We start from the raw sequence: 18,385 nt of genomic DNA, 5'->3' as shown, positions 1-18,385 counted from the left end.
AAACCTATCTGCTCCCTGACCACAGTACAGAAATAGACATTCTATCTATCTATCCCATCTTCTATCCTAGAAAGGGGAGAGTGAGCCATCCATCCCCATCTCCAAGAGGAACAGTCTTTTATTCTTTACTGTTTTGTGGTCTCTCTTCCCTTCTCTTTGACCATCCATCCACTACCTCCTTCCTGCACTTCTCTCCTACAGTGAACGAACGCCCTCCTTACCTGGCTGTTCTCGCTCCCTGCTGCCAGCTGTTCCAATTCGGGAGTGGTGTTTCCTCATATGCACATTTCTGCTGCCACTCTGGGAAAATGTCTTCCCACAAATTTGGCACTGATGGGGCTTCACTCCTTGGAGAAGAAGGGGGAAAAATATCCCAGGAATTACCAAATTGGGAATAAAAATCTCATCAACCAAGGAATCATGAGCATGTTTTGACATGGCTGTTGACACCCTTCATGCTAATTATCCATGGGGAAAAAAAAGTGAAAAACACTCCTGTTTCCTAGAGAGGAAAGCCTTCCTAAGGCTCCAGAACAGAAGAGTTTTAGATACCAACATTACCAGATGTTGGAAACCTCAAGTCTGAAGAGTAACATAACATTTCAGGTCTGATTTATAGAAAGGTACAAGTTATTTGGAATCTCTTACTCGGTGACAGGGAAATATCTGATGCCTCATACCTAGAATACAAACTGACAAAAAGCAAGGAAGCAGAGATGAACCACAGATTGCAATGTCTGGTTTATATTATTGAGTAGACACTAGATGATAACTTGTCACTGTGGAAGGATTCCCATAGAGGACAGGCAGAGGAGTCTGTCATTTCCCCCGTCTATAACCAAGTATGAAATCCCTAAGTGTGAGCTTAGCAGCATGGAAGCCAAGTAGATGGGGTGAAAAAAAACACGGAGAACTCATGCAGTCCCAAAAAGTTACTCCCCTTCCTCAAAATAGCCATATTTATCACATGCTGAAGATACTTAAGACAGATCAATCAAAACAGAAGGTAGAAGCTTTGAAACACTTGTGAAATGCCCATCTAATGCTCTTTGGCATTAGGGTACAATTAAGTAGTACTAAACAAAAAGGAAAACCCTACCCACGGCAGAAATCCACTCATGAGAGACTGAATGGTTTTGATGATTGTAAAGAGCTGCTAGGTTCTCTCTTTTAAATAAGAAAATGGCAGCCATGAAACAGATATCCAACTTTCTGATATCTTAGAAACACTCTTAATTTTAAAAAATAAATTTAAAAATTGTAATCTGAAGTCAGAAACATAACATTTAGAACCAGAAACAACAGAAAAATTAAAGCGTGCAGGCCACAGGCACCGCAAAGGAAGCTATCAAACAGTATAGCCAGAAATTCTGTAGAAAACAGGGATTTTTTTCTTAAGAAAATCAAATCTAAGTTCTACAGTAAAGATCTTTTCTCAGATAGGTCACAGAACGTCAGATGAAAACTCTTACCTGAGTGGACAACCAAATGTTTCCGAAGGCTGGAGTACTCGGCAAAGGAGCGACCACATCCCTGTGCCTCACACAGAAAGGGTTTTTCTCCTACAAAGGAAAAGTAAGTTCTTATATTTTGGGATCACAATTTGATCTGATTGTCCAAGCCCCTGAGAACAGCCTGAAGAACTCTACTCCATTCTCCCTTTTGGCCTTACATGCAACAAAGTTCAACAGAAACGATATATATGCTTCCTGAGTCTTTTAAAGCATTCGCTTCATCAGCTTTCAAGAGGAAACACTTAAACTCTTTGATTGTTAGATCATCATTACCTGAAAGGCAAGAAAAGATCCTCTGTTTCTAAATAGATTTTCCAAGTGCATAAATACCAAAAGAGTAATACAAAAGTGCCTGGAATATGATATATCATCTATATGCAGTTCTTAACAGCCATCTTTCTGCTTCAGTAACTCCTAGGATCCTGTTCCCATTCTGCCTCTCAGTGCCAAAAATCCCATTAACTGTATGTATTATTAACTGAATCTTCGTATCAAATTCTATACTTTATTTCAGATCGGGCTGACCTTGGCAAAAATCTGTGAGAGATGTGTCAGTCATTTATATTTATCTGTGAAGAAACAGCAATTCAAGGCACAATTTGTTCTCATAGGCTGAAATTTGTTACTTGTTTATATCTCCAGAGCTATTTTTGCATTTTTCTGCAGGATGATAAATTGGAATATGACTACACTAATGCAATGTAATATACTTAATATGTCCTAAACTCCTTTTTAATAAAGCCTTAAGTGAAACTAGAGCTAACTGTTGCTTGCAACATCCCACTAAAGAATTCAATATACCATGTTTAACATATACCATGTTTAACAATATGATTTCAAGCCTTTTTCTACACTGCTGTATCAGAGTAAGAAGTCTATAGCAGATTAAGCAAGCTACTTGAGCTATTTCTATTGTCTAACATATATATAGCTCTGATTTCAGAGCAAGCTTGTTTTTAAAGGTGTTTCTACTCCGATTTTGTCTTTAAAAGCCCTCTCCCTATAGTTCATTCTCAGCTTTAAATCTGCGGTAGCATTCAACAGATCGATTGGTGTTACAGAACTGAAACACACGGCAGATTTCCAAATACTACGTGTACATTCTGGCTTGTTAGAAGTAGAAGGAAGGAAAGCTACCACCGACAAAAATAACAGCACACAGTTCCATCTATAAGAAACCCTAGATCTATTTATATCTGCATTTTTTAACAACTTTGGTCTGACATAACTCTTAATTGCACATGAACAAATTGCAGGTTAGAAAGTTGTTATTTATTCTTCCAGAAGCTACTGCTCTGTCGGTTGCAAAACACTCTATCATGGACGATTGTGCCTGCGTCAGCCGGGCCTATTTACTTCATCTGTGCTTTGGCTGGGAGCTTTAAGTGCAAAAGAAAACTGTACAAACTATGGTTACTGTTACTACACATTCAAAATTTTATTATTGGCATATATCACTTTTTACTACATCCCAACATCTGCCCCCAAACCATGTGTTCTAGTTAGACTGTGAATGCTTTAAAATAGCAACGTTTTTCCATGTGTATCTACAACGTACCTAGCATACGGTAGTGTTTAAAGCAGAAAGCATACACAGCTGTTGGCAGCCCACATAATTTTTCATTTTACTAGAGATGCCTTGCGCTCTCACAGTTGTCAAGGTTATTTTGAAATGTTAACCAGCTCTAATGCAACCTGCATAGGCCATCAGGGAATCTCTAACAATGTCCTGAGAGGCTTGAACTGAAACATTTATTTCAGTGGTGTGTTAACCCCAAGGCTTAAAAAACAAACAAGCAAAACCCTCAGAATATTCACTATCAGCTTTGCTAACTTAGACTAAAATTTCCGATCATTTCAGCAGGAACTTTTGCAGCTCTCTCAAACACCTTCCTGGGATAAAAGCACCTAACGCACTCTATGCAGTTGTCAAGACTTCAGCTGGTACACCAACCTCTAAAAATACTGACATGGCAGAATCAAATTCTGCACAGGAGACAGCATAAACAAACCATATATAAAATACAGCACTATGAAATTAAGGTTCTTGTTTTATTTAATAGAAAAAGCTGAGTATGAGTTAAGAGTACACAGGCTCCAATATATGGTAACATCCCGGATTAGCATTAGCACAAACACAACAGTTTGCATGCCAAAATGCTGTCTGCTAACTATTGCCTTTTTCTGTTAGACTTTGCTGCTACATTTTTAATACTGATTCCACTGTACTCCTTACTCCCTAAATTTCCCAAATGTTCCCATTCTACAAGCAGCATACATAATATAAGGTAGTCAGATTCAGCCAGATGTCAGTACAGCTACAACTGCCTACCAGGACTTCACACTGAAGAAACATCTAAGTTATTGTGCTTCTCAGGAAATTAAAACAGCTTCTTTATAAAAACAATTACAGCAGTGGTGTTCACTGGCTATTCCATTAGGAATGGTCTACTCTCTCCCAAAACAGAGAGATTTCCCCCACGCACAATCAAACAACTCAAAGGGGGAAGAGAGATCTTCAGAGCGTGGGTCTGAGAGGAGCACACCATCATACAGTAGTTCCTGTATGAAATTATACAGGGTAGTAAAAGGGGCAAGCTGTTGGTTAATCTGTCCCACAGATCAATGTGAATTAATAAAAAAGGAACATTAATGAAGGCCAGAGATATACAAGCATATGATTCTCAAGAGCTTGAGGACGGAGAAGGGAGTGGTTTAATCCTCAGTAAAGACCCCACCACTGCAGACCACAAATAGGTGAAGTCTAAAACACACCAGTGTGAATTCGCAGGTGGTTCTTCAGATTTCCAGCTGTTGTGAATTGTTTCCCACAGCCCAGCTCCGTGCATACAAAGGGTTTTTCACCATTGTGAGTTCTCATGTGCACCTTCAGCCTCTGCAAGACATAAAAACTTTTTCCACAGCCTTCTGCTGGGCAGGTGAAGGAGCGATCATTCCTGCAAAGCAACAAAATAGCTGTTTCATAACCACCTACTTCAGTATATTTTTCATAAACACTCAACTTCTTTTATCTTTGATGAAATAACAAGCAGAAACGTTTAATCCAAAATGAATTATTTCTGAAAATGAAGGAACTCAACCAAAGTGAGTGACCTATATTAGTCCTAAGGAACTACCACATAGCCAGAGTTTGGGTTGTCCACCGGAAGAAGTAATTCAGGTAATACCTTTGCACCATATTACCTTGCCTAGAAAAGATGTACATTGACCTGGAAAGATGTAGGAAAGCAGTGCAACAGATTATACACAAAGGTCATAGATTTTCAGTCACTAGAGGTTCAAAAATAATTGTATGCGTACATATAACACATGCAATTACTGCTGGCCCTGCCTCAGGACAAGATGATGGGACACATATCTATTGGAGTCCTTCCCAGTTTTCAAGCTTCTCATCTACCTTACTGACAGATCATTTCTCAGCCAGAAAAGATGATGGTCAGGTTTTTTTTTAGAACAAGCAACTCTGTTCATGGATATATAAAATATGATGGCATCCCACATGTTCTAATGTTCACTGTACCATAAAAGTAATGTACGCACATAGTGACTGTTAATTGTCTTTACTGAGCACCTGTTAAAATACAAATATTCTAAATCCAACACTAACAAGAGCCTGAGAAAATAATCTAAATCTGGCCAAAATGTTTCAACATAACCATCCTAAGGCAAGCAAAGGGCCTAGTATATCTAAGAGTAATACCAGGTTTCACAGCTCGCTGATGTCAAAAAATAATGCTATCCCAAATAGAGCATGTTTTTATCAAAGTCAGAACAACATATATCTTTATTCTGCTCACCGGTGTGTTTTCAGATGATATTTGAAGTGAGCTGGCCACACAAACGTCCGATCGCAGCCTTCAACTGTGCACTTCAGCTTCCTTTCCACACGAGATAAATGAGGAATGGGGCTAGAGTCTTTCGGTTGCCCATCTCCTGAACAAAGATGAACATTTTCACCTGGAAGAAAAAGCCCACCAAAATCTGAAAAAGTTCCATATTACCAAGATGTGTCAAATTTAATAGATAAAAGCAGCATCATATGTGATACAGGACTATAAAGTAGATATGTGCCTGGTTACTGATTGTTTACTATGTCCTACACACAGCTACCCAGCCCACAACAGGAATCAGAGATTTGCAAACCTTACCAGGCCCATAAACTATTGCCAGCAAGCTATCCATACAAGACCAGCCACTACCAGACGAGGCTTATCACAAGAATAGAAAGCCAATGCATCAGAAACTGTAAAAATAATCTCTATGTCAATAGCAACCGTCCAAGTAGCAGCCAGGATAACTACTTTTAAGAACACGTTAGGTAAAAGAGATACTGCATTTGTTTGCAATTCTTTATTGAAATAATTGTCACCAAGTATGTGACTAAGTCCAATTACGTATTCTTCAGAAAGCTGATCTTGAAACCAAGTGGAGCTAAGAAGAAACCTTGAGTTACAGTACGCATTAAAAATACACTTGAAAGTGAAAATGAAAGTTGAAATACAAACAACTGCAGTCAGAAAGAAAATACTCTTTACATGTACCAGAGAACAAGGGGACTGCAATGGAACTGCTGGCTCCACTGAAGCTCGTTCCCTGAGAAAAACTGAGGAGCCTATGTATGTTACAGAAAAATTACACGATTGTTCTGTATAACTCTGTCACTGACAGTTTCAGGACACATCAGAATAGCTTAAGAGCAAGAGAGAGTGAAAGAGATAGGAAGAAACAAGATGAAACTAGAGGTCTCGTATGGAACACTCAAATTTTGAGACAGAATCAGGAGATATCCTACCACTATTGCTTGCTTTGGCATTCTTAGCGAGCTGTGCCCGAGTGGCAGCAATTAAACTGTCATGGGCCAATTCTTGCACTCGTAGGAACCACGGTGTACTGCTGTCTGTGCTATCATGAGAGAGAAAGTCATTCCCAGAATCTTCTGCTTCATCTTGAACAAACACCAAGTGCTCTGCTGGAGAGCCCAACCCTAGAAAAAAAGACAAGCTCATGAAACAGAATTATAACGTAATAGTGGGAAGAGGGAAAGTTCTTTCGCTTCCCAAAGGCTAGCATTCATGGCACAGATGTAATAGCTCCACGGAAAAAGTCTTCACTGACCTCTGCGTTGGAGGAAGCTGTTGATGATTAAATGCTGCTGAAATATCCAATAATGCCCAGCAAATTTCGTGATCTTTACCCTTCATAAGCAGCAGGGACAGAGATGTACTTGTATCTCCTGCATTCTGTTGTCTGAGACATATCCAGTCAGGTGACAAACAGAAGGAGAATTACCTGCTCTTGTTAGGTTGAGAAGAATAAATGAAGTGCTGTCACTGGGCTGGAGGTCTTGCAATAAACTGGAAGTCTCTGATGATGACAGAAGTTCAGATGGTTTCTGTACATTCTGTGCCCTTGTTTCCTCTCCATCAGGACCCACATTTACCTGCAGGCTCCTCAAGACAGCAGATGAAGAAACATCTTTGGAAGAATTAGTGTGACTTGGAGAAGTGAGATCTCTTTCATCATCTAGTGAAGAAAGTTAAACCAAAGAAAATAAAAAGTATAAAAATACTATGACGAAAAGATACCTATGAATTATTTTACCAGAAAAAAAAAAAAAGAACACTTTAGATTTTGGGTGAAGAAGGAAATTTCTAGGTAATCAGACTTAGCTGTTCAATTAGAAAAATTTCAGTCATCCTTCTGAATTTGTTGCTCCATTGCTGGAATGCGTTATCAGCGAGAGGCAGGGATGACATACTACAGTGCAGCAATAAAACCACCTTTATAAACAGCATCTTCACAAAGATCTCCTGCATAGACTTTACCTGGCAACATGAGTCTGTTGCATTCTGAGGTCTCAGTAACAGGAAGGAGAGACAGGCAGGTGATGTCTTTTGGCTCCGATTCCACCAGCCCTTGCCCCAGTGGAATAGAAGTATTCTGAACAAACTGAACCAGCAGCTGGAAAGAGATATAGAAGATTAGGTGAACAGTAGCATACATCATTAAGAAGGTACTAAACCTACTTCATTATTCCCTCCTTGTAGGAGTAGCCTCTACTCCTCTCTTGTAGGAGATGCAAAAGATAACAATTACCATCAAAGTAAACGGAAGCTTTTCAGCTTACATTAATGGCAAAGAATGTATCACTTGTATTTGTCATTTGTGAAATATAGATTAAAGTCTCATTTCTTTAACAACAATTTCTAGATCATTGCAGACTATACTGAAGGCTACTTATGCTATCTCATATGTTCCTTTTTAATTCATCTTTTATCACTCGATACTTGACTGCACTCTCACCTTCCAAGCAAATATTTTCCATGCTCAGCCTTAGATATAGGTATCTTTTTAAAAAATACTGGCTTTAAACACTTAGCAAAGAAAGTTGGCCTTTTAAATAAAAAGCAAGCAAGAGAAAAGTCACAAAGATATCTAGCTAATGACTATTCAAAACTGGCAGATAATGATCAGAGGAACAAGGCTGGGATGACAAGAGGAGGGTGGGGGCAGACAGCATCATCTGTTCAAATCAGTTACGGCTAAAACCATCAAAGGTGAACAATTAAAGCCATTGTCCTTAGCGTGAAACCCAACCACTAAGGGGATTCACCAGAAGAAACTCCAGAATACTATACAAAGTAAAGGGGGCTGTTACATAAAGGGGTATAGGACTTACTCTGGGTTGCACTTCCTGACAAGAAATCTGGGGACTTCTTATGCGTTGTTTAAGCAAAAGGCCAAAGGCAGGAAAAGGAGGGGATCAAGGTGGATCAGGGCAGAACAAACACAGGAATATGGAGAAAGGGGGATAAAAGAAGGCCATTATATGTAAGCAGGAAGCCAGGCAATTCACTGGTCTGGCCAAGCGCTGTGCCTAACCATCACGGTCTCTCCTGTCTTCTCATGAAACTGTTCACGACTGTCTCCTATGGGATCACACTCTCCAGTGTGTACGTGTGTGATGTAATAGCGAATGTCAAGCCAGGCTAATTGGCAAGTAGGATGAGAGGTGTGGGGCCAGATACTGGAGCAACTCATGAAAGGTTTTCCCTGAGCAGCAATCCTCAGAAACAGGATCAGGCTACTTCTGCCGTCTGTGTTTATGTGGAAAGGTGCCAGCATCCTGTGTGCGCACCTATTGAAAAAACTGTGCTAAACCTCATTACCGGCTGGATCTAAGACCAGAAATAGGGAGCAGCTCTCATCCTAATGGGCCCCGCAGGTCATTCAGTCCAGCAGATTCTGCTATTCTTAACATCACCGGCTCTGCCAAAGCAAAAATTAATTCCGAGTAACTTATGAAAATCTGGAGTCATAAAAAAAGAACCTGAAATTCAAAACGGAGCTAGAAGTCAGAGAAATGCCCTTCCTCACTCCTGAAAGTATTCCCATATTTAATCAAGTTCAGAGCAGCAAAGCACGCGCCTTGTTTAATCATTCTCTCCCCTTGACAACGTCTCAAAGCTGAAGCTTTTGTCACACTCCTGGATATAATGCTGGATTCCTCTTCACCTCCACAGCTCAGACACAGGATGAGACTCTCTTTTCCACTAGCAGTGCCACAGCAGTACATAGGAAAATAGTCTGATTTAACACAGGATGTACTGCTGAGTGATAGGAGGTAGCACATCCCAACTTATTCAATGGACCAAACTAATTTTTTTCTGTGAGTCCACAACCTTTTCTGACAAATATTATCTCAAATTCCTCCCCTCTATGGAATTAAACTTCTGGGGACCAGAAAGACTGAAAGGGGTTAGCTGTAACAGACTAGACATATACCCTGTACTTCAGAGAAAGTGCCCCTAAAAACATATATAGAATCTATCTGGCTGTAGGTTCTGGCAAACAGACTTAGTCCTATACTCACATTCTCAAATATTTAGAAAAACGTGGATTAAAATAAATACATAAATAAATAAATAAACCAAAAACATAACCCTGAAGTCACTATTCCTTATCTCTAGGAAACTCCTCAGTGCAAAGATCCTGCACTAAGCAGCCATATGCACTGGGCTTCCTTTATCTTTGGCATTTAGAAGGAAACTGTACAAAATTAAGTATTCAAAAGCTACTACCCTCATCGTTGCACATCTTAACACGTATTCATGCAGAGCACAGATGGAATTGTCTGTGCAGTGAGATGGTTCATCAGTGTCAAAAGAAAGCAAATTTAAAAAAGCATGCTCTGTTCACTTAATCACAATGCCACTTGCTTACAAAAAAAAAGAGTTGCCAGTCATTTGATCGTTATTTTGTACAAGTATGTTGTGAGTGTCTTAGCATTTAACTTTCAGAAAAACTGGCACCCAATTCCAAATTATTTCTACATTAAATACCAGCTTTCTGAGCCTTTCCTACACCAGGGTCAAGTGCGTTCTATCAAAGAAACTACAAAGAAAACAAGATCCTTTAGGCTCTGATTTCTTTATGTTTATTTCCTCACATAAAAACACTGGAAATACTGAGGCTTCCTCAGTTTTACCTCTACGAAATACTGCTGCCAGGGCCTTAATTGCCCTGAGCGGTCTCACCTGGAGCACCCCCTCACCCTCTGCCCTTGGGCCCATTTAAACCCAGCCTGGGGTGCTAGTTGTTTCCTGCTGTAGGTTTACATGTCTTCAGCTCTGTCTCTGGCTTCTTCTCCTGGACAGACCCCACACTGATACTGCAGCAGTCACTTCAGCCCCATCTTCAGCTGCTCCTGAGCAGGCTCCCTGGATGGTTGCTGGGCCAGGTTCACTGCTTTGCCACACCTGGGCCTGTCGATGGGCCCTGCTACCAGCACCCACCTCTGCCCGCTGTGTTCAGGCGCTCAGGAGCGTGCCCTGGTCAGTAAGGGGCTGAGCCTGCCCCTGCTCCCGGCTCACCTCCCTTAGCAGCAGCCTGTCTTCAGTGTCAACTGCAAAGGTAAATATTAAACCCTGAGGTCATCCAGATGGCGGTAAGCCACATGGAGCTAGGTCATGAGCCAGACTGCACTTTGAAAGATTATTCTTTTTTCTCCCATTAGATACACTATAAAATTATCCACAAGCCCCAGTCAGAAGAGGGAGCTACTCTTGTGTTGTCAAAAAATATGTACGTGGTGAGAGTCCACCCCTGAAAAGCCTGCATTCTAGTTTAAGACAAAATGCATTGTGGAGGGAAAAAGAAAGAGAAGGGAGATAAGAGTAGCAAAGTAAGGCAACAAGAAGAAGCTAGACTAAAACCTATGAGCAGCAAAATGGTTCTAAATTATGGGGCGGTCTTTGATTTAAAAGCTATCCTTGATCCCAACAGCTATGTACTCTACCATGAAATACACATTTTATGGACTTTTCTATTTTTATACAGATGGTCTTAGATAAAACTCTTCCTCCTACACTAGAAAAGCTTTGCTTTAAAGCCTCCGCTCCAACACATCAACATTAAGCCACTAAGGAAAAGCAAAAGGCAGCAGCCACAAAACAGATGCCCAAAAGAAAAGGGATCCTTTTAATTTCATCCTAAAGCAATAACAAGCTAGTATGGAGAATTACAGGGGGCAAAAGAAGCAGAAGAAAATAAAAGCACATGAATCAGCCTCATTATTAAAATACCCAATTTAAAAAAAAAAAAAAACAAAGCTCACAAACTAAAACAAACCAATCATTAAGTATACCCTTCCCAATTCGACATCAAATAATTAAGGGAAAATTAAAAAGTGACATTTGCATTTAAACAGCTAGGTACTTTCAGAAACCTTCCTCCCCAAAATCACTAAAAACTTTTGTGATAATTAAAACAATTGAAATATGGGGGCGAGGGGGAAGATCATTGCAAACACTATGTGCAGCTTTCTTAACTGTCTTTTAATTTGTGTTTACAGATGAAAGTAAACAGGAAACTGTAAGGATATTTGGTAACTGGCTATTCAGCAAAAAGGACAAATAAGGAACAGGAAGGTAATTAAATATGCCGATGCACATCCTTTAACACTCTGCAGATAAGAGAGTAACAAAGAAAGAACACATGGGACACTGATGGATATGCTCGAGTGCGAATGACTTGTGTGACCTTGAAGAAACTCAACCAGAAACTTTGTAAGAGGTAGGAAAACAACATTACTAAGGGTTACTAGCACAGGTCTTACAGCAAACAGCAAGCTGCTTATGGGATAGGAGAGGAATTGTGAGACTGGGTAAAAGTTATTATTAGGATGCCTTAAGCAGGGGATGTGGGAATGTGGAAAAACTGAGATATTTAGGGGAAGGTTCAAAGGCGGGGCAAGGGAGGGATCAAGGTGGATAGGGGAGGAACAACCACGGGGAACAGGAAGGGATGGGGATAAAAGGGGCTGACCGCATGTTAACAGGCTACATACAGGTCAGGACGCTGCTGTGCCTCATGACTGTAGCCCATCCCATCTTCTCAAACACTGCTTGCTCCTAAATAGTTTCCAAGTGAGTTTGTCCAATAAACTTCAAGTCAGACTAGCCTGTGAACTAGAGGAAATCACAAGCTGGAAACTCAACATCCTGACCAGAGGCTGGATTAAAAAATAAAATAAAATGGCTGGATATGGATACTGGAAGGACTCAAGGTCTGACAGACTGGACAGATCCATGAATGTGAGTATGAATGTCAGCTGAAGGAGGACATGATACGCTTGCAGATTTCAAGCCTGATTACCTGATGAACAGGATGAGGATTAGGCCGTTTGTGATCTTCCTGTTCCTCGTGAATGCTGTTCATGTTTGTGGATGTCTGTAAAGGTATTGTCCTTCCACCTATATTAGTGTTTATAGCCGTACCTGTCTGTGTGCATGCATGGGAGCAGGTTCAGCCTTGCTTCTGACCGGACCTTGGAACAGTCTAGGGGTCTCTAATCTGAAGGGACTTCCCAACAGGGGAGGAATCTCCTGGATGCAACAAGTTCAGCAGACTTTCTGTCTGTATAGTATCTGGCATCCCTGACAGGATCCAGATGGGCTTTAGGTATTCCTGAGATGGTGGATATCGAATACCTATGAAAGGAGGGGACTGATTCTTCTGCAAATATGCCCAAAGCATTAGTTTGTAACCAAACCCACAGAATGTCTTGGGGTACCTGAACAGGGATAGTAAGGGAAACTGAATGTAAAGAATATTACCGAACCACAAAACAAATAGTAGGAGGTGTAAAGTGGCTTTACTCTATGGCTGAGATCTGCACAAAAAAAAGTCCCTTAGAATTCAATGTGAATTTTGATATTAATTGCAAAAGGACACCCCCAGTGCAGAGATTCAAACTTATGGGCCAGATGTGAGCTGTCCCTCCAAGGCTCATAGATTCTCTCAGTACAGGATGAACAAAGTTCAGCTGCATCTTCCTAGGAAGAATTTTTGTCTCTGCTTAACACCTTGTTGAATATATTCTCCTTTCCTTCTGCTGAAACACCACTTAACCCTGAAATACCTTTTACGCAGACAGTGTATGTACTAAATGTAAAATATTTATTGGCTCTTGTCACTTAATTGTCATCCCTGTTCACCAAAAAGAATGATCTCAAGGTCTATCACCACAAGCATTGCAGAATGCTTATGTTACCAGGAAGGCTTGGATAATGTCCCTGACCTGAGAGAGGGGAAAAAAATCTGTTTAAAGAACTGGGAATCCCTCTTAGGGAGCCCTTTTAAAAAAAAAAAAAGGCATTAGAGAAACAAAAATATAGCCGTCTAGGACAGATGTTCTGTAACAGACTCCCTTCATCAGATGATTCATATGCTAAAAAGTGGCAGACAGCTGCTTTGTTTGTGGTGGGGGTGGCTGGAAGGGAAAGGGAAGGGGAAGGCTGGCCTAACGCTAAGGTCCAGATCTGTCCTCCCACACAGGGCCAGGCTACGCTCCCAGAACAGCAGGGACCATGTTTTTAATTGGAACTGCTTCTGCTCTAAATTTAGCCAGTGAACCACTACAAAATAAAAAAGGTCAAAAAGGTCAAAATAACATTTACGCGGGGGGGGGAGGGAAAAGGGGCGGTAGCAGAAGGGGGTGGATGGCAGGAAGCTAATGGCTAGAAACAAGGATACCTTGTTCCCATATAACATCTGGGGAATTGCTTCACAAAAATCTCTCCTTGTGAGGTGCTGTGGGGGACAGAAGACGCTAAAATACCTCCCTCCACCCCCCTTTCAATAGCCATTTCAGTTTATAGACCAGATTTCAGTTTATAGACCAGAGCTGTAGTTCACTTGATTAACTATGCTAATGCTACCCAGGCAGCAGAAAGCACCCCGCAGTTCCGCAGTTGACCAGTGCGGTGGAGGTGCCTGGAAATATTTGCAATTGTAATGAATCGCCCTGAAGGCTTAAAACATGCAAAATGCAGATCTTATCAGTTCTCTGAGGAATCCAGGCAATGCAGCTTTGGGGGCAGGGAATCCAGAAGAAAAGGCAGATACATTTGCCCATATAAACTCTCTCCAAGCAGCTCTGTGATTGCTCATCAAAGGAAGATCCACCTCTATGCAAGCATTAAACATTTGCTCGTATGTTAGTGACTTCTTTAGCGATAAAAAGAGTACCAAAGAGGCTTATGAAATCCATTTGTAGTGCCTTGGTTAATATTCATCTAGATCCTACCTGTGTGTAAATACAATTGAATCTTAGTGAATACCTTTTTCACATAGTAGACTATATGAAAGATATATCTGTGGCTGTGAGAATTATGGTGCCATGGTTCACCGGATGATATAAAATCATGACAGACTTTCAGAGATGCTGGAACTGCTATTTGGGAAAGATATAGATGGGGTATCATTTCATTTCACAGTTTCACCTTGAATGGAAAATGGCATTAAGCTAGTAACCAACTCTCACGATCAGAACAAGGAAGAGGGTGTGTACAGCATTTGGTAATCCACAATAAAAATGAATCTCAGTTTATAGCATTGATCAAGCCTTGATGAAGATTGAGGAACATAGATCAGAAGACAGCATCTATAGAAAGAACAGCCTCTGTAACCACTGTAGTCTTCATGCATCCTATCAGTTCTTACTGGAAAATGACTTATTTGCGTTTGCTGGGAAGAAAAATGCAACTCTGCTATGGGAAAATAGGGCTATTATGTAAACACACCTAATAAACAAATACCTTAAGCTGGGAAAAGACAGGCCTGCTCATATTTGAGGAACAGGGGAACAAGCATTCCAACTGTCCTGTCCTCTGTTTGTCAGAAATAATCTAAGGGAATCCACCCCCTCATAGACCGAGGTCATAAAGTTCCCCCACCTTATCATTTAGAAAATTCGACAACAGTTTCCGTGAATTCAACCACAAGGCAAGGGAAAAAACCTCCTTGTGGCCCACCAAGCTGAGACTATGCAGTGCTACTGTGAACTTGCAGCTACGCTTTCTGAATGGTGTGATTGGAAGGACTTTGTTAAGAAGGAAATGCCTTACTACATTACTTAGGCTGTGGTGAGTTACCAGCATATATAATATAATGATATAATCATCGTTTCCTTTCAAATACCAGTTTAAGATACATGCTACATTGCATGTGGACTGAAGAATGAAAGAAGACTTGACAAAACCAATTCTATTTCCACCTGGGAACTTCCCCCAAAGCTTATTTCAATGCAGTAGTAAGGTATCTGCTCCAGGACCATAGCCTTCCGAACAGGTAAAGCTGAGAAGTATAAAAGCAAGGAGAGAGAGTGATACAGTCCTCTGCACTTTTAAATGGGGGAGTATAAAGATAGCTGGTTAATGGCTATTCAGCCTAAAAGACAAAGGAAAGGAATGGGAGAAGCAATAAATTTAAGACACCTTTGTGTTGAATGTAACAAACTGCAGACTTGTATCTAGCAAATTACAGATAAGAGTAACAAAGACTAGAAGTCAGATACCGATCAATGGGCCACTCACTGCTCAAGTGAAATGTAACTTGTAAGAAAACACCCTACTAGGTTATCTGAACAGGTCTCGTAGGAGAGACCAAATGGATAGGATACAACAGGGACAGCAAGATGTGTAAAACAAGTTATTACGCAATGTTCAGAGGGAGGATCAAAGGAGGAATCAAGGTAGGTGCGTGGAGGAAGAACTGTGGGCAAGGGGAAGATAAGAGAATCCAATTCTATGTTAGCCTGCTGAATTTCCTCCTATCTACTTACTAAACACTCTTCCTGATATTTTCCCTGCAAGTGAGTGTTCTGCTAGTGAACTTTCAGTTAACTAACACGTGAATAGGAGGAAACCACAGACTGGAAAGACGCAAGATCCCAGCCAGAAACTGGCTAAAAAGCTGTGGGTCTGGCACAGTTACCAGAAGAACTTCAGGCCTGGCAGAGGCTGAAGACATCTGTGACTGTGAGTATGTGTGCAAGTTGACTGAGGGTACGGACATGTTCTGCTAACGTTAAGCCTGATTAACCTACAAGGAAGACCATGGCCTTCTGTGTTGTTTATGCTGTTAGTGTTTACCTATTAAAGGTACCTTAGTTGTGTATGTATTTCTTTGTGGCCAGCTGTGCGTGCACTGTGCACATTCATGTGCACATACATCTGTTATTGCCATTCCTGCTCAGGCATGGTGGTGGCTGAACCTGGGGGACAGCAGCCTCACACTGAGCAACCAGGATCCCCTGGGTGCAACCCTCTGCTGCTTCTTGCCAATTCCTTAGTGGAAACGTGAGGACTTCAAAAAACAGAACTGGCTGACGTAAACAAAATAATCCAGACTCTCTAAAACTGAGTAAAGTCAATTTGGTTTGAGGGAAAGAAATAGTCAGTACAGTAATTTATTTTATTCTTGTAACGGAAAGAACATTATAATACTGAAAAAAAAATGTAACCTGAGAACAGGCAACAGTATTGGCTGAAATTGAGAGGAAGGAGGAAAGCCTGCAATAATCTTTAATCTTTTACCATTCAAATAAAAACATAAGAGTTAGAAAACGTCACTGAATAAAAACAACACTGAGAATTACTATCTAAGCAGCAAACTGAGTAGTCTCACTAAACTTCTTCCTGTTGCCCATAAACTTCTCTGGGAACCAAACCCACTTGATAATTGCTCACCTCTGGTTTGGATTCTAACTCATCCGATAACATTGATTCAAGTGTCCGATTCCTGCAGCTGTCCTCAGCAAGGCACAGATTTTTTTTTTTTTAATTCAGAGAGAACGCTCCCTGCTTATTCTCATATTTTCCTAAGCGTACAACTGTATGGTGGTCTTCCTGCATGAAGCTGTGTTCTGCAAATATTCAATTTAACCTAAAACAACAAAAAAAGAGGGAATGTAGAGGTAAGAACCAAAAAAAAAAAGTCAGCAGGTGTTGCACATAACTGCAGAATGTACCTTGAAGTACTGGGAAAACTCATTCGAGTTCCTGCATTTCTGTTGTTACTGAGTCAGCAAAATAACATTCTAGTGCTGCAAAGCTCATTTTTGGAGGCTATTTTCCACGTTTTCTTTGCAATACGTACTTCTCATTGAAAAAATGAAGTGTTTACCTGGAAACTTATGGAATCAACTGAAAATCATAGAGCATGGAAGAGAGAGGGAGGCTGCGTCCCCAGGGGGATTATCCAAATGGCTGCTGAAAGGTAACTGTATACACTGAACCTGCCAGTGGGGAACCTCTGCTTTCCCTGCCAAGACGCCCAGCTTCTGACGGTGAGAAGTTCCTTGGCGGACACCGAGAGGCAGATAACTTTTGGGGTGACTCCCCTTTGGAGTTATTCCACCAGCAGCCGGCTGTTTGTTATTTGGGCTGGGAGGTAAAGTGCACCTAGCCTCACCTACCAGCACCGGGAGGCTGGCGACGGGAGGAGACCCGGCTACGCCTCCCCCCCCCCCCCCCCCCATCACAAACGTACCGAACGCGTTCTCAAGATAACGGCGGGACGGGGCCCTGGAGCCCCCCTGCGGGCCGTGCCGGCAGCCTGGCCCCGGGCCGGGCCGGAGCAGGCAGCGGGCGGCTCCCGGCATGGCGGCGCCGAGCCCCGGGGCCGGCCCCGCGGGGGGCAGCCGAGGCCTGCGGGGAGGAGCGGGGCCGCCCGCACCCCGCCCGGCCGCCCCGTCCCGTGTCTCCCCCCCGGTCCCGGCGGAGCCCCTGGCCCCCCCGCGGCCTTACCGGCATCTCCGCCGCGCGGATGTGACGCGGCCGCCTCCCGGAAGCGGCCGAGGAGCGGGGAGAAGGGGGCGGCCCCGGCCCGGCCCGGCCCCCGGCCCCGGGGCGGTGCTGGAGCGGGCACGGCTCTGCTCGGGGTGGCGTGGGCCTGCTGGAGCCGAGCGGCGGCTGCCTGCAGCCTGCGGGCGAGTTGCGGGCGTCTTTTGCCAGGGCTTGTTCGGCCGTTTGCGGGCGGTGCGTTAGGACTGTGACACCGGCTCCCAGCCACGCCGAAGCACGCTTCTGAAGACCGAGGCACGGGGAACTGAACTGATGTTAACGCCCAGAACCAGCAGCCACAGGGAGCTGGTGCCTTATGGCCATGCAGAAGGATCGAATCAGGGGCCTCGCACAGCCATTTATGAGGCGTTTATCACACCCAACCTTCTGTGGTGACAACCTGAAGCTTTAGCCCAAGCCATTTATTCACATAAGCCTACAAAACTGAATCAACAGCTGTGAGCCTTTAACGTAACCCCAATAAGCCGGAGCTGAGTAAACGACCAAGGAAGCCGCCTGCATTGTGCCATCCCGGCATGCCGCGTTTGCTGATCCCATACAGCCCGACCAGAGACGCAGAACCAGTAGCTTCACGGATCGTTTTCTCGTCGTGTCACTTCAGCAAGCCCAGGGCGCTGAACTGTAAAGCCTGATTCTGTTCCATTAAGACGCTCGGTAGTCTCAAAAGTCCTCTGACTCGTCATGAGCTCAGCGATGTGGAAT

At 42.5% G+C, this 18,385-nt stretch overlaps 2 protein-coding genes across 2 annotated transcripts in view; one reads left to right on the top strand and one right to left on the bottom strand.

Moving 5' to 3' along the window:
• The window catches only part of FAM161B (FAM161 centrosomal protein B), a 13,133-nt gene extending 11,558 nt beyond the window's left edge, over window positions 1-1,575 (top strand). Inside the window, exon 9 of the transcript XR_010831865.1 lies at window positions 1,440-1,575. The gene's annotated coding sequence lies outside the window, so the exon portion shown is untranslated. The remainder of the gene's footprint in view (window positions 1-1,439) is intronic.
• ZNF410 (zinc finger protein 410) overlaps window positions 1-18,385 on the bottom strand; it is a 19,343-nt gene extending 958 nt beyond the window's left edge. Inside the window, exons 1-9 of the mRNA XM_048059810.2 lie at window positions 17,627-18,385; window positions 16,568-16,763; window positions 7,361-7,496; window positions 6,825-7,058; window positions 6,328-6,519; window positions 5,333-5,492; window positions 4,290-4,471; window positions 1,473-1,562; window positions 222-347 (exon numbers count right to left, since the gene is read on the bottom strand). Of these exons, the coding sequence (XP_047915767.1) occupies window positions 222-347; window positions 1,473-1,562; window positions 4,290-4,471; window positions 5,333-5,492; window positions 6,328-6,519; window positions 6,825-7,058; window positions 7,361-7,496; window positions 16,568-16,600 (1,153 nt within the window). The 5' untranslated portion in view covers window positions 16,601-16,763; window positions 17,627-18,385. The remainder of the gene's footprint in view (window positions 1-221; window positions 348-1,472; window positions 1,563-4,289; window positions 4,472-5,332; window positions 5,493-6,327; window positions 6,520-6,824; window positions 7,059-7,360; window positions 7,497-16,567; window positions 16,764-17,626) is intronic.

The sequence above is a fragment of the Anser cygnoides genome, chromosome 5, assembly GCF_040182565.1.
Source record: "Anser cygnoides isolate HZ-2024a breed goose chromosome 5, Taihu_goose_T2T_genome, whole genome shotgun sequence".
NCBI lineage: Eukaryota > Metazoa > Chordata > Aves > Anseriformes > Anatidae > Anser > Anser cygnoides.
Note: the sequence above shows the minus strand (reverse complement) of the source record. Positions and strands in the feature narration are given on the sequence as shown.